The 16482-nt window shown below is 46.1% G+C and overlaps 1 protein-coding gene across 1 annotated transcript in view; it reads left to right on the top strand.

Moving 5' to 3' along the window:
- Nucleotides 1–3179, top strand: part of LOC117060673 (alpha-2-macroglobulin-like protein 1) — a 45304-nt gene extending 42125 nt beyond the window's left edge. Inside the window, exons 35-37 of the mRNA XM_033173096.1 lie at nucleotides 465–567; nucleotides 1895–1936; nucleotides 2142–3179. Coding sequence (XP_033028987.1) covers nucleotides 465–567; nucleotides 1895–1936; nucleotides 2142–2167 — 171 coding nt within the window. The 3' untranslated portion in view covers nucleotides 2168–3179. The remainder of the gene's footprint in view (nucleotides 1–464; nucleotides 568–1894; nucleotides 1937–2141) is intronic.
- Nucleotides 3180–16482: the final 13303 nt, after the last annotated feature.

Below are 16482 nucleotides of genomic sequence, written 5' to 3'. Positions count from 1 at the left end.
CCTTGACATCTGACGGGAGGGCGTTCCACAGGGTAGGCACCACTACTGAGAAGGCCCTGTGCCTGGTTCCCTGTAGCCTCACTTCTTGGAGGGAGGGAACCGTCAGAAGGCCCTCGGAGCTGGACCTCAGTGTCCGGGATGAACAATGGGGGTGGAGACGTGGATTCGTTCTAGGCTTCGATTTGAGCAGCTTTGTGCGTGCCCTGCATCTTTCCCCTGGAAAACCTGTTTTTTGCCGCTAAGTCGGAACGAACATGAAGCCATGGAAAACCCGATTGCCATTTGGTCTGATTCAGTGGTAAACCCCAGATTTCTTCGGGGGCAAAAGCAGTGGGGCAAATGGAGGTGTGGACGAGCCCACATTGTAGTTGGTCCTAATCAGATTTGTTTGCCACCCCACCCCTTCTGATGGATGAACACACTTCTTGCTGTTTTTATCTCCTACCCCTCTTTCCTGTCTTCAGCTGGATAGCGAAGTTCAAAACTACACCGTGTCTGTGGAACAAGAAACAGAAGTGATGGATCTAAAACCAGCAATAGTAAAAGTTTATGATTATTACCATCCAGGTAAGCATCTCATTGCTGGAAATGGGTACCATTCATCACAAAGTGCATTTATAGATCGCCACAATCCTGCCTGTCTCCCAATCCCCTTCTCCCTAAGCATATGCGCTCCAAAGAACTCTACGAGGGACATTCAGCAACCCTTCATTGCAGTATTTCTATGTCTGTTTTCATACCAAGCGTCTGCATGTGTGAAATCATGCTAGCTGGGCTTCTCCACACTTACCTTTGCCAAGGGTGGTGGTGGGGGTTCTGCCAGGGCGACTGCCCTAGGTGCATCGGGGTGGGAGGGAGCGCTACTCACGCTGCCATCCCTGCACTGCGTTGTGATGCTGTGATCTGAATGGATCCCAGCCTCGCAACACGGCTTGGGGAGGGCGGCGTGAGAAGGATTTCAACAGCCGTACACCCTTCGATCCCAGCTGTCAAGCGTGGAGAGCCCTCCCCTCCTTTTGATAACTTCACAGATCAGAATTAACAAGCAGTTGATAGATTTATAGTCCTTTTATTACAGCGTCATGTTGCCAGCACAAATACACAGCTAGCTCTCTGCAAGGAGAACGGTTGCTTAGTCTAATCATCCTTCTGGCTTCCGTAGCATTTTGGGCACCAATGGGAAGTTCCTCTGACTCCTTTGTTCTCTGATACGTTCAGACCTCCAAGTCCGTGGGGGGTGGGGTCCCTCCATGCTCTCAAGCTAGCTGCCCCCTCCCTTCTGGTTCTGTCGTCATTATCTCATAACTGGGTAACTCCCCCCCCCCTAAGCTGTTCAGCTTCTGCCTCTCTTTCTGAACACGCTGTGGGCAAGGGGGAGGGTGTGATTCTTCCCCCTCCAGCTCTCCATCAGAGAGAAGCTGGTCTGCCATGGATTGCTTTCCCCAGTCCTCATCTTCAGACCATTCCCTGACACAAGCACCTTGAGGGTGAGGCTGGGATCGAAGGGCACATCACGTCCTTCTCACACCACCCTTCCCAAGTGGGATTCTGCAACAGGGATGGGGAACCTGTGGACATTTAATCATAGAACTGTAAAGTTGGAAGGGACCTCGAGTGTCATCTAGCCCAACACCCTGCAGTGCAGGCATCTCTTGGCCAATGTGAGGCTCAAAGCCATGAACCAGGATTAGGAGTCTCATGCTCTACCGACTGAGCTATCCTTCAGGTCCTCCAACTCCCATGTGCTCTAGCTAGCACGGCCAATTGTCAGGGAGGATGGGAGTTGTAGTTTGGAAACTTTTGGAGGACCCTGACTTCCTGCTGATGGGGGTTGGAGAGAGGTTTGTTTTGGGGCTCAACCTCTGTCTCATGATTTGTTCTCTCTCATACACAGAAGACAGTGCGGATGCTGAATATAACGCTCCCTGCAGCACAGGTAAGGATGGAAGGAGGCTTGGGCACATTTCAGAAAGGAGAGTCACAGCAGCTCATAATGGCCACTGGTGAGCTTTAGGTGGAATCGTGTAGGCACCCGCTGTGCAAGGAGAACTCCCCTCCCTCCACATCATGATGGGTGGCTAGCCTGGACCCACAAAGGCTTAAGATACGGTGCCTTATTTTCTTTGTATTTCTTCCTACAGAGAGCACAAAGAAAGACCACCACTAGCTCTGCATCCGAGACGTGAAGCAAACCCAGGTGAACAGCACAATTGCTGCAGAAGATCTCCCATCTTAGGTCATTGTTTTGCTTTGTTAGGTCATGTACAGATGATGTCTTGGCTCAAAGATGACTGTGTGCAAGCACAAAAGCACTTCTTCATATTCGTGGGGAGCCCACTGATTACCCCCTCCTGCAGCAGCATGTGTTGCCAACCCTCTGAAGCAGCTTTTCTTTTTTTGTGAGTACAAGCTGCTGCAGTTAAGGGAGGAAACAGGCAGCTTTCCACACATGTGCAGAGGTGCTCTTGCCATAATTGACTACAGTATACAAGTTCTTTTTTCTTTCTTTTTTTGGACCCCAGATTGTTCTCTGATCAGACAAGTTTTGTAGGTGTTTACAATAGCACATATAGTGTCAGAAGAGAAACCAGCAAATTTGCAATAGATACGTGTTTCAGGTGCCTATTGGATAATGCTCACGACAAGTGAGGTTGACTAGGCCAGAAGCTACTAACAAAATGGTCTAGTCAATTTCAAACACATCCCATATTGAACCCTGATGCCAGAGCCTCTGTACAATATAACTTCTGGCACCTCTTCTCACTTGCCTCAGCCTCCTCCACCTTCTGAATTGGCTGAAAGAAGCCAAGTGCTTGAAAATAGGCAAATGCATTCAGAATATAGGAAAAGAGCTGCAAAGTTTGTTTTGATGCATGCAAGCTTTCCAATTTTTGAAGTCTATTAAGCTCACAGAGAAGCTCTGGAATTTTCAGGCACTGATTCTGATGGGGAGGGTGGTTTTGCTATGCTTCTCTACTTTCAAAGATGTATTATTTACTTGGATGGGCTAGGCTATAAAGAGAATAAATACGGGTTCAAAATAGCTTTGCCATACAGTCACTATGAAAATTGCTGTGTATAACAAATATACATTATTGAAGAGTTTGTCCAGTTATACTGCTTGTCAGTTACTTTGCAATGATGATTATTTTCTGAAATAAAAAAGAGTGTTTCTGTTCTTTCTGTATGATAAGGTGCTGGGCATTTATGGCAGGAGCTCCACTATGCTGGTGCGATGCCAGATGTACCGCTGCCACAAGCTGAACCAGAACAACTGCTCAGATGTGCTGGTGGAAAGCTACACATCTGCTACATAATAATAATAATAATAATAATAATAATAATAATAATAATAATAATTTATTTATTTATACCCCACCCATTTATTTATACCCCACACTCTGGGTGGCTTCCAACAAAATATTAAAATACAATAATCTATCAAACATTAAAAGCTTCCCTAAACAGGGCTGCCTTCAGATGTCTTCTAAAAGTCTGGTAGTTGTTGTTCTCTTTGACATCTGGTGGGAGGGCGTTCCACAGGGCAGGTGCCATTACCAAGAAGGCTCTCTGCCTGGTTCCCTGTAACTTGGCTTCTCGCAGGGAGGGAACCTCCAGAAGGCCCTCAGCGCAGGACCTCAGTGTCCGGGTAGATCGATGGGGGTGGAGACGCTCCTTCAGATATACTGGACCGAGGCCATTTAGGGCATTAAAGGTCAGCACAAACACTTAGAATTGTGCTCAGAAACGTACTGTGCAGATACACAAACTGGGCAGAGTTAGAGGTATTTCAGGCAAGTAGAAACATCCCCTATGCAACAACCACCCAATGTAGAGGGGGAAAACAATAAATTGCCACCTCCAACATGCCCACATTCCCATGATGGCAGTCCAACAGGAAGTGGCATTTTAACAGAGCGGCACACTTATCACATATTAAGAGGTGGTTTTTGCTTTTGCTTTTGAAGGTTAAGGCAAATTAGAATTTTTTAATGGAATAGGTGTCTCCACAAGGATGCTGTTAAGGCAGCTGCCGTGTGGCAGTCCATGGGATGGAGAACCAGCAGCCAGCTACAGAGCTGCAGGCAGCCATGTCCAACGCGATGGGCACCAGCCAGCTCTTTAAAATCAACGAGTGCATTCTTTTCTGCCATTTGCAGAGTTGGATTGGTGAAATCCAGATTGGAAGGGAGAGTGAAGTTAGTATTCCATCTCCTCCGGCCATTGTTAATTTGTCGCCACAGAGGGTTGTAGTTGTGGAGGTATAGTTGAGGTTTCTGGTTATTTGTGCCCCAAAGCATCTGAATTTGGTATGGCAGAGTTTTATCTTTCTGATGTTGGAAAATTCTTTTTGTATATGAGGTGGGGTGTTGAAACACATAGCCTCAGACTTTGCATTTTACTTGTAAGCCCGACACCATTCTGAATATGTTGAGTGATTGCTGTGTTTGTGAGGTCTGGTGTTGTAACCATCAGGTCATCTGCGAAGAAGCCTGATTTATAGGTTTTACCTTTTATTACCACTCCCTTGATGTCAGGGGCTGCCCGGATTCGGATTGCTAGGATGAATAGGAAGGGAGACAGTGGGCATCCTTGTTTTGTGCTTCTTTGTATTGCTATGGTAAAAAAGGTAAAGGGACCCCTGACCGTTAGGTCCAGTCGCAGACGACTCTGGGGTCGCGGCGCTCATCTCGCTTTACTGGCCGAGGGAGCCGGCATACAGCTTCCGGGTCCTGTGGCCAGCATGACTAAGCCCATATCATTGATCCTACATTTTGCTGAAGCTTGGGAACCAAGCCTCAGTTCAGCAAGGATGTCTGTCACACAGTTCATAAAGAAAAGTAGCAGAGTTTATATTTAGAAGTTTGACTGGAGGAACATTACTGCTTGACACAGAAAAATCAGGACTTAAGTGCATACGTTATAAAAATAATACCTAACTTATTAAAAAGCATAACAATCATTTGAAGACACAAGTGGACAAACGAGATGCTAAACACATCGTTTTAAATCATATCAATGTCCATTTTAAAATTAGTAGCAGGCCTGGGGGCAATTTTAATTGGGATTGCTGCTGCAGGCAAGCAGGTAGGGGAGGTTTTATCATACTGTCCTGCTGTGATCTGAAGATCCCATTCCACACCCTGCAGTTGCTATTACCCTTGAAAGGGAAGTTAATTGTGCCTAACAGTGATTTTCAGAGGTTACCTTCATGAGAACATTAGAAGAGCTGTGCTGGATCAGGCCAAAGTCCAATCCAGTCCGGCATCCTGTTCTCACAGTGGCCAACCAAATGGCACTCAGACAAGTAGAACATGAGAGCAACAGCGCACTCCCGACGTGATTCCCAGCAACTGCATTTCAGAGGCATACTGCCTCTGACAGAGGAGGTAGAACAAGGACATATTGCCTAGTAGCCAAAGTCTTCCACAAATTTGAGCTTGACATTGATACCAGAAAATGTCCTAGAGAAGATAATTCAACAGTCAGTCTGTGGGCACTTAGAAAAGGATGCTGTGATTACTAAGACCCAGCATGGGTTTCTCAAAAACAAGTCATGCCAGACGACTCTCATATCTTTTTTTTTTGACAGAGTTACAAGCATGGTGGATCAGGGGAATGCTGTGGACATAGTGTATCTTGATTTCAGTAAGGCTTTTGACAAAATCCCTCATGATATTCTTGCGAGGCAGCTTGTAAAATGTGGGTTGAACTGTTAAGTGGATTTGTAGCTGGTTGACTGGCCGAACCCAAAGACTGCTCATTAATGCTTCCTTGTCATCCTGGAAAAAAGTGACAAGTGGGGTGCTGTCCTGGGCCCGTCATTGTTCAATGTCTTTATAAATGTGTTTATTATCGCATCTAGTTTGCCCATGAAATACACGGATATTTAAGGCTTGGCAAAAGAATCATCAGAACTTTCCGCTGTTAAGGAGATCACAGATCCTCTGATGACAGCAGAAGGTGATGGTCCACAGCACCTGGGATAACTCAGAAAGGCCTGTGAAGAGATGAAGTTGGAGAGTTTAGGGTGGAGCAGGATTCTTGTATGACAGCTGTTGCAGAGAGAAAAGGAGCAAGGTTCATAGGATACTAGTGGGCAGAAGTTAGAGGCAAAAGGATTGGGGCGGCTCTATCAAAAGCTGGGGCAACCCAGACACCCAGGGAGCCTTTTCCCTCCTCCTCCTGAAAGTAGTTACAGGCATTTTGGGAATAGCAGTACGGAAGGGCAGCCAAGTTCCCTCCAGGAAATTTCACATGTTTTGGACTCAGCTCTTTCAAAGTAGAACTTACCTGAGGATGGAGTACAGTTGTTGGGAATAATACTGTATCCAAGGCAAGAAATACCACGGTGGCCAAAAGTATTCTTCATTCTGTTGGTGAGCCACAAATGTTCTCCAGCAATATAAATAATCTGAGGAAATCAATAGGTTGTCAGTCTAGAGGCTTGTCTGCCCTTCTGCTTGTCCTGTGTCTAGAAAGCATGGGTCCAAGTGGTTTTGCCTTTGTCCCACAATCCCCCCTGAAAAACACATTATATATTGCCAGGGATGTAGCATGCGAGGGGAGGGGCAAGAGGGGCCGTGGCCCTGGGCACACAATTTTGAGGGGGCACAAACCAGGCACCCCCATGCAGGGATGCCTGTCGGGCCTGCCTGCTGCTGGAGGTCCCTGGGCCTCACCACCATGTCCCTGGCCCCCTTACAGAATGGCTGCCTGGCTAGCACTCGCTCATTCCTCCCTTGGATGGTGAGTGGCCACAGGTACAGGTGTAGGGAAGCAGGCAAGGGGTGACCTCTGCATGGCCCGGCCCAGTGTTCCTCCCCATGGGCATCAGTGGATTCGCTTGCCAAGGGCCACGTCAGCTGGCTGGGTTCCCCCCTGCACAGGTGGGCAAGAGGCACAGCACAGCCCTGCTTGGTTCTGGTGGAGAGGACTGGGCTGGCATGGCGGGCTCCATTCACCCTCTGTGCCCCACCTGATGCCTGAAATCCCCGGGCACCAGCAAACGATGCTATGCTGCTGTTTTACTGCTGAATCAGTCAACCCATTGAAAACCTGATTCCCCATAATTTTCCTTCTTGCAAAATGTCAGGCATGGAGAATCCTCTCCTCCACTGATAGCATCAAAGGCAAGAAGAACAATTTATGGTTTTTATTCAGTCCTCTGGGTGCAAGACAAAGAATCCATGTATCCACGCAAAGGAGACATTGCCTGCTCTGAGTCCCTCCTCTTCCGTCCCCAACAACATCCTGAGTACCTATGGAAATTCCCAGGAGTCACACTCATCTGCATTCTCTGCTCTTGAATACAGAGTGATCAAAGAGCCCTTGGAGAAGGGGGTTCCCCCAGACTCTCCAGGGAGGTCTCTCCTGGCTACTCTCCCACTCCCTCCACCTCCTCCTCCACCACCTCGTAACTAGGCAACTCTTCATTCAGCTGTAATTCAGCCCTGTCTCCTTCTCCACTTGAAACTGCTGGACACAAGGGGGGTGAACCTTCCCACTACCCCTCCTCTTCCAAGAGGAGCTGAGCAGACACTTCCCAGCCTTCCTGTTCAGTCCAGTCCCCGACACAAAAGGTATGAACTTTGGGGGAAATGGGTTTACCGTACGAGACGTATTGTTTTCCAACCCCCTGCCTAGTCTTTTGTCCACCATCCATTTGCTAATTATAAATTAAGCTTGCAACCTACCAGGCAGCTGCATGATACATATCCGGACTCCAAAATGAGCCAGGTCCCTGAGGCCTTTCCGATTGAACTTGGAATTCTGACTGAATAATTGTGCGGCACGTATCTCCAGGGTCACATTTGGGTGTTCCTGCAAGAACTGCTTTATACGGTCACTACATTTACCACACGGACTCCATGATAGAAACCAAGTGACAGTGCATGGGGTGGTTGCCCGCCGGTCTATCTCCTCACAGGCATTCTCCAAAAAGTTGATTTCAGCATGGTGGGTGCTGTTGCTTGTACACCAGTTTCTCCAGCACTTGTGACTTTGTCCCCAGCGGATTTCATACAGGAGATGAGTACGCTTCGGTCGTCCCATAGGGGTGTAATTCCGCCAAAACACACCTGGTTCGAGTTGCCACCTTTAGGGCAAATGAGACAACAGACAGGCAACATTTCATCACTCATCAATATCCGGATCACATGAGGCCATGCATTTTCCGAACCAGTGTCTGGATGCAATAATGGACAATTAGCTGAAACTGGATCCTGGGAAGTCTGGTTCCTATGGCTGGGTGGTTCCCAGGCCTAGGAGTAGAGTAATGTGCCCAAACTGCCTGGATTTGAATCCCACCTAAATGGATTAGTATGCAGCCTGGGAGTGTTCCTTGATTCATTTCTGCCCTCGGAAGCCCAAGCAGCTATTAGTGACCAGAAGTGTCTTCCACCTTTGGCTGCTATTCCAGCTGCAACCATTCCTGGACCAGGCTTGCCTGGCCACTGTGACTCTTGCACTGGTAATCTCTCTGAATTGTCGTACTTAATCTACATAGGGCTTCCCATAGGGCTTATCCAGAAGCTGTCACTGGTGCAGGATGTTGTAGTGAGGTTACTCAGTGGAGTGATCTATTGCACAGATGATAATATAATAATAATGATAATAATAATAATTTTATTATTTATACCTGCTATGCAACTCCTGACTAAAGAACTCCAATACCAGTCAGACACGACTCAGACTCTTGGAATAATGGTGTTCCCCTGAGTGAATCTCCACCCCCTCCGTCTCTCCCACTTCCTCATGCATCACTTCTACGGGTGCTGCTACATGCCCTCTGCCTTTGAGCTCTTTGCTCTCCTACTTTGAAGGCTTGCCGGGTTCTGGGAGATGGAGGGTCTGGAATGCTTTCTAAAGACACTGTATCCGTCAGTTGTTGCCCTCCTGGTGCTTCCTCTTCCTCCTCTCCCCCCATTATTTCCCAGCTTCCCCCCTCATCTGCCTCTGAGCTGTGACCTCCCTCAAACCCCTGTTGTAATTCAGAACTGTCTTCTTCTTCTCTGGAGGGTGTCAGGCAGGGGAGGTCTCCACCATTCCTCCTCTGCCCAGTCCTCGACACTGACGCGACTCAGAAGCAGAAAAGGCAAAAATGCAACGAAAAGGCAAAAGCAAAAACTGACACAAAAAGGAACAGAACTACTGTACTATACAGAAGTGGACATTTGCAAAGAGAAATATCTGATACTTTTGGTTACCACATAATTTGTTTGAAGCTGGTTCTTAGTGCTTCTGCCTCCTCAGTGTAGATTATTATTATTATTATTATTATTTGTACCCCACCCATCTGACTGGGTTCCCCCAGCCACTCTGGGCAGCTTCCAGCATATACAGAAACATAATAAAACATTTAAAACTTTCCTATGTCTTCTAAAGGTTGTATAGTTATTTATCTCCTTGACATCTGGTGGGAGGGCGTACCACAGGGCAAGCGCCACTCTGCCCTCTGCCTGGTTCCCTGTAACTTCTCTTCTCGCAGTGAGACAACCACCAGAAGGACCTTGGAGCTGGACCTCAGTGTCTGGGCTGAACGAGTGAGCTGCTTTACATGTTTCGAGTGCAATATACAAAATTGCCTTTCTTACCTATGGTTGTTGCTTCTGACTAATGCACCTGTTGGAAGTAAATGACACAATTAAGCAACACGGCTTTTCAAACCTCCTAATGAATTGTCACTTTAAAAATAATGGTCACAAGGCAATGCACAGTTATGCACACATATTGAAATCAATGAAATTTAAGTGTGTACAACCCCATTATGACATGTTTTCTGTTTGGCTTCCCTTTTCCTGTATGATTTGTACTGAATGTTGGAAGCCAATGACCACACAGAGGGAATTTTGAAATGGCTGGAAATCAGAATGTAGGGCAATACAGCTGCGAAACTGAAGAACCACAAAACATTTCAAGGACTACAGAATGGTGCTGATGCTGTCATAGGTGACAACCAGCAAAATACTTCGTATTGCACTATGATCTGCTCATGGGTTATATATACATGTAGACATACAGCTAGACAAACAATATATATTGATGAAGATGCATATATATGGGCTTGTCAACACTTCTCCTTGTCTAGGAAGCATGGGTCCAAGTGGTTTGCTGTTTGCCCTGCGATTCAGCAGTAAAGACTGGGATTACCCAGGAGAAAGTGGCAGGACAAGTGGAAGTCTGATTGAGCCTTAAGCCAAACAGCTTTATCTGCAATAGCATACACATATATGCATACACGATGCAATTTCACAGGAGGATCTGACTGTAAGGCAACCTCTTCCAGAAGAAGAAGAAGAGGAGTTTGGATTTGATACCCTGCTTTATCACTACCCGAAGGAGTCTCAAAGCTGCTAACATTCTCCTTTCCCTTCCTCCCCCACAACAAACACTCTGTGAGGTGAGTGGGGCTGAGAGACTTCAGAGAAGTGTGACTAGCCCAAGGTCACCCAGCAGCTGCATGTGGAGGAGCGGAAAAGCGAACCCGATTCACCAGATTACGAGTCTACCGCTCTCAACCACTATATCTTCCTATTACAAATCTGACCGAACTACAGCCTCTAAGTCTCATGCGTGAAAATACCCTATGGACTGCCAGGATGTTATCATATAGCAGGCATGTTCAACCGGTAGATCCTTGTCGATCACGGGATCCTTAGTGATTGCTGGCCAAAAAACTCCCCCCCCCAAAAGCTCAACAACTCTGGCCACTCCCCTCTAAAAAAAGCTCAATGACAATGGGTAGATCACTGTCAGTTTTTTTAAAATATATATATTGGGAGTAGATCGCAGTCTCTTGGGAGTTGGACTTGCCTGTCATATGGAAAAGGTAAAGGCAAAGGACCCCTGGACGGTTAAGTCCAGTCAAAGGTGACTATGGGGTTGCGGCGCTCATCTCGCTTTTAGGCCAAGGGAGCCAGCGTTTGTCCACAGATAGCTTTCCAGGTCACATGGCCAGCATGACTAAACCACTTCTGGCACAACGGAACACCATAATGGAAACCAGAATGCACGGAAACGGCATTTACCTTCCTGCCACAGCAGTACAAATTTATCTGCTTGCACTGGCGTGCTTTCGAACTGCTAGGTTGGCAGGAGCTGGGACAGAGCAATGGGAGCTCACGCCGTCACGGGGAATCGAATCGCTGACCTTCCGATCAGCAAGCCTAAGAGGCTCAGTGGTTTAGACCACAGCGCTACCTGCATATAATATGTTCATCACATGCTGTATTTCAACTACTGAGGGACTGCAAAAATGATAATTGTGCAATGGGGGGCGGTGGTAGGTGAGAATTCATTGAGAATTCATGAGAAAAAAGCGTGCCCTCATTGAATCCACCCACAGAACTGGAATTAAACAGGACATTAAACTTTTCCAATACGCAGTGACTGCAGCTAGGATTTTGCTAGCACAAAGGTGGAAACAAGAAGAATTACTGACGAAAGAAGAATGGACAGTGAAATTGATGGAATATGCAGAATTGGATAAAATGACGGGAAGAATCCGGGAACAGCGGGACCAGAAATTCATCAAAGACTGGTTAAAGTTTACGAACTATTTGAAAGACAATTTGCAATTAAATACACTAATAGGACTTCAAGAAGTTTTATAGTTAATGTGTAGAAATATTATTGTAAGTATGGTAGTTAGTATGCATGAGATTTATGATAATGTAAGCAATGGTTGATCAAAGAAGTATATTACTAAGATATATTTTGAAAGCCATGTGGAAGGTCTGAGGGAAGTCATGGCTATGTTAGCCAAAACTGGAATATGTATGTGAATGTATGTTTGATCTTTTTGTTGTAGTATAGTATAAAATAATAAAAATCATTTTTTTTTTAAAAAAAGGAATTTTACCTCTCCCTGTCGGCAGCTGTTGATCCATCTTGCTGTGCTTTCAGCATTTGGACTTGTTGCTTCTTTTGTACGAAGCATTGCTTCTTTCACTTTCTATTCCCCAGAAAGGGCTCATGGTAACAAACGAAACTCCAGCATTTATTTATTTATTTATTTATTTGCTTATTTATTTATTTAATGTCACATCCTCCAGCAGAAAGTCCCAGGGCGAGTTACAAAAGCACCACAATTAAGGAGAAATACAAATTACATTCACACCACAAACAGTGGCAAACAACAGCAATTCCTAACAATTCTCACATTTTTGCAATGCATTTCCCCCCAATAAATATTGCATCTGTGTATACGATGTTTTCACAGATATCTGCATTTTTTTGCAGACATTTGTGAAATATTTGCATTTCCCAAATATACCCATTGTGGGGTTGGATTGCTGCACTTCAAAAACCAAATGTTTCAAAGGACAAGCTGTGTTTTGGTCACCCAAGGGAGAACTAGATAGATTCGCATTAAGATAGGAACTGAATTCTCCCTGCCATACAATAATCCCTTTCCAACTCCTCAACCCTTTTCCTTGCTGAACACTCTCCCCTCCACACCCCCCAAGGAGCACCCACTGATTCCATCCACTCGCAGCTGACTCTCCACTGTTAACCCTTTCAAAACCTTTTCACAGACCTGGGGCTGGGTCCACCACCCAGTGGTGGAGCTTCATGCTCCGGCACGTGGGGGGGGGGGGGCGGGAAGCAGGTGGGGGCGGGGCTGGCGCGCGTTCTGGGGGCATGGCGCTCTGAGATGGAACCCTTTTGGGATCCTGCTGCCCGGGGCACCACGCCCCCTACACCCTAACCTTCCTACGCCAGTGCCACCACTCCTTTCCCCCTAGGGTGGCCACCTGAAAAAGAGGAGCCAGCTCTTTAGAAAAGATCTTCTAAATTTGGGTATTTGGTCCTTTGTTCCTTTCCTCCTGCCTAACCAAGCGATCCTTCTGTTCTTTGACCAACTCACAAACAAGCTTCAGGTATAAAGGCCTTGGGGCGCTGCCACTCACATGTGTGCAAGCCCTGAAGAGATAATTTCCTCCTGCCCTGTGGAACACCCTCCCATCAGATGTCAAAGAAATAAACAACTACTGGTATCTGATGTTTAGAAGGCATCTGAAGGCAGCCCTGTTTAGGGAAGTTTTTAATATATGACGTTTTAATGTATTTTTAATCTTTTGTTGGAAGCCACCTGCAGGTTGAAGAACGAGTCATTGTATGCTGAACATATCTGTGTTTTCAGGGGATGATGCCCCTGCCCTGTCCCCAAGTAATGATTCCCTCTCAAAACAATCCTGTTCTCTCTGCGTGGAACTCCCTCCTTCTGCCACATGGCAAAACCTTGACAAGGGATTATAAAGCCAGGGGTGATTGCAGGGCTGAGTCATCCCTTTAGCTTCCCAGGTCTGACTGAGAGTAAGAGACCCATTGCCAAACCATACAAGCCCTGCTCTTGTTCCTGGGACTGGCCCTGGTCAGCACATTTGCCTTTCACAGGCCCTTGATTCATGATAGTAAACCGATCTATGATGAAAAGGTAAGAGATTTTCAAAAGTATGTGTGAAAATACCCTATGGACTGCCAGGATGTTATCATATAATGCTCATAGCCAGCAGAATCATAGAATGTAACTAAGCTGCATAAAGAGTGTAAAAACACACCATCAAAACCTCTGCAGGATTTGGAATTTGATTCCCCTGTAGCTTCTTACTGCAAACTGAATAAATCCTCTTATTCCCCCCCCCCCCGGTGTGGTTTATTGGGCTTGCCACCACAGCATTGGACCTTCTGTCTCGCAACATTTCTGGCAATGTGGGGTGGGTCTTTTGTTCACCCTTAGTATCCAGAAGTGGCTGGAGTGAAGAGCTTGCGGCCACCATCACTCAGTGCACACCATACTGAGTATTTGGAAGATCTGCCATGAGATGATGATAATAATAATAATAATAATAATAATAATAATAATAATAATAATAATATTCTTTATACCTGCCCATCTGGCTGGGTTTCTCCAGCCACTCAAGACGGCTCCCAACAGAACACTAAAAATAGAATAAAACTTCAAACATAAAAACTTCCCTAAACAGGGCTACCTTAAGATGTCTTCTAAAAGTCAGATAGTTGTTTATTTCCTTGACATTTGATGGGAGGGCGTTCCACAGGGTGGGAGCCACTACCGAGAAGGCCCTCTCAAACTTTTCACCCTCTGGGCCACTGATGAACTCAAGAGCAGGAGGGAACCTACTAGCTGGAGCCAAAGAGACCTGTGCAGACTGAGGGAAGATTATGAAGCTAAGTCCTGAAATGACAGAGCTTTTATGTGTCCCACGTTCTCACATTCAGGAGGTGGGGATGTAGCTAGCTCTGGGTGGGTTTGCACTCCCCTGGAAGGAAGTTAGGGGCTGTGTTGCTTAAAGGAAGGGTATATTCTCTGCTCTGCCCATCCAACCCATCCCCACTCACGTGCTATTGCCATTACTCCAAAGCTAGCCCTCCTCAGAGCAAACCCAGTCAAACTTATGGACATGACTAACTTAGGTCCATTAATTTCACTGGGTCTTCTCTTATTGAATTCTACCCTAATCCTTGACCCCAAGGCTGCAGGCACAATTGGCCAAGACTCCAAGGAGGTGCCATGCCCCAATTTGGTGTGCCCACCTCATGTTCTCTCACATAGTGGAACAGGTATTCACATGCACATACACACAGATCCATCAAGCAATGCCACTAAATGCTTCTGAATACCAATTGCTGGAAATCAAAGGAGGGGGAAGGGCTCTTGTGCTCAAATCCTGCTCCCTGGTTAACCACAGGCACCTGTTTGGCCACTGTGAGAGCAGGATAGATGGGAATCCCCTCACGCAAACTTTCCTCAAACTGTCAAACATCGCTGAAATTCTGATGTCAAATCTGGGTGTGGTGAGAAGTTGCTCTGAGGTAAAATTCCAGTTCTGTGGGTGGATTCAATGAGGGCACGCTTTTTTCATATCATGCCACCCACACCCAAATTGCACAATTATCACTTTTGCAGTCCCTCATTAGTTGACATACACTGCATGTGATGAACATACTATATTGTAAGCGATCCCCTTTTCTGAAGTGGCCGTCTTTGACTCCTTCCGATTTGGCAGAGAACCAGACACTTCTGTTGGCAACTCATTCCATTCCAAACTTTCCTCCAGAATGGCAAGGCGAAGCATTGTTGAGCTTGTCCTGCTACTGTCTGTTCCATAAACTGTTTATAAACTAGCACTTTCCTGTTTTTCAGATATCAGCATTCAAATGACAAGTGTTCCTCCAATTCCCACGACGGTGCCCAGGGTGGATCGTTCGTCCCACCCAACACCGATTTGGTGTGTGTGTCCCTCCTGCATTATTGCAATACCTTATCCAGTGTCCAGCACTTCCTGTCCTCTGCTTGTACCCATTGTTCGAGGGAAGCAAACCTGTGTTGAATCTTCCTGCAGTGACAGGGTCTAGTCTATTTCATTAGCAGAGCCAGGGCATCCAGAATCCAAAACAGGATTCTGAAGGAAAGGTAAAAAATATGAATGGAAAGATCCTCCAGCACCAAGCTAGTTCTGAAATGAGAAAGATGTGCCGTTCTGTCTGCCTTGAGGCAAGTCTCTGTCTCCTGTGATTTGTGGCAGTGCCTCTTCACTTGAGATTTCTGGATTTGATTTTCTAAATGTCATTCCCACTAAATACCTAGATGGATCTTATCACTAAAACAATCCTCAGATATTTCAGGCAGTTTGCATTTCTTAGTATTGATCTGATGTGTAGAGATCTCTCCTATTCTAATTAATTCAAGAGGCTTCCAGAAGCTTCTCTTTGTGAAAGAAACAAGCAGAAGGTTCGATCTTTGGGTTTTTCCTTCAGAGATGCTGAGTACAGCTGGCTTAAACTGGTTTTGTTATCTCTTTCTGTCAAGGAGCCTGGGTTTCACTTTCTCTTTCTATCTTTTTTCCTTCTGGTGTGGTGTTCTGTACGTAGTAGGCTTAGTGTTAAGGTTTAGACTTATTATAAGTTATTGTAAATTTAAGTCAAGTCTGCTGCAACTGGATTTCTTATGGACAGTGCCAGTCCTGAATGTATTGGATTTGTGAACATTATGCTCATTTGCCTTCAGTAGCAGTAAAGCTCTGCTGGATGAAATATTAATTGCCTCTGGTCTATTTTTTAGGAATCCTGCAAAGCTTTTACTCTGCTAACCATACAGTGGTACCTTGGGTTACAAACACTTCAGGTTACAAATACTTCGGGTTACAGACTCCGCTAACCCGGAAGTAGTACCTCGGGTTAAGAACTTTACCTCAGGATGAGAACAGAAATCGTGCACCAGCGACGCAGTGGCAGCGGGAGGCCCCATTAGCTAAAGTGGTACCTCAGGTTAAGAATGGTTTCAAGTTAAGAACGGACCTCCGAACGAATTAAGTTCGTAACCAAAGGTACCACTGTACGCAGGAAACTGCTCTGGATCAATATTGAGTAGAATTCCATGCTCTACCATTTAGTGCTTTTGTGATAAAAATAAGCAGTCCAGCCCCACCCCCACCCCCACCCAAAAAATGACAC

Source organism: Lacerta agilis, chromosome 16, assembly GCF_009819535.1.
Source record: "Lacerta agilis isolate rLacAgi1 chromosome 16, rLacAgi1.pri, whole genome shotgun sequence".
NCBI lineage: Eukaryota > Metazoa > Chordata > Lepidosauria > Squamata > Lacertidae > Lacerta > Lacerta agilis.
Note: the sequence above shows the minus strand (reverse complement) of the source record. Positions and strands in the feature narration are given on the sequence as shown.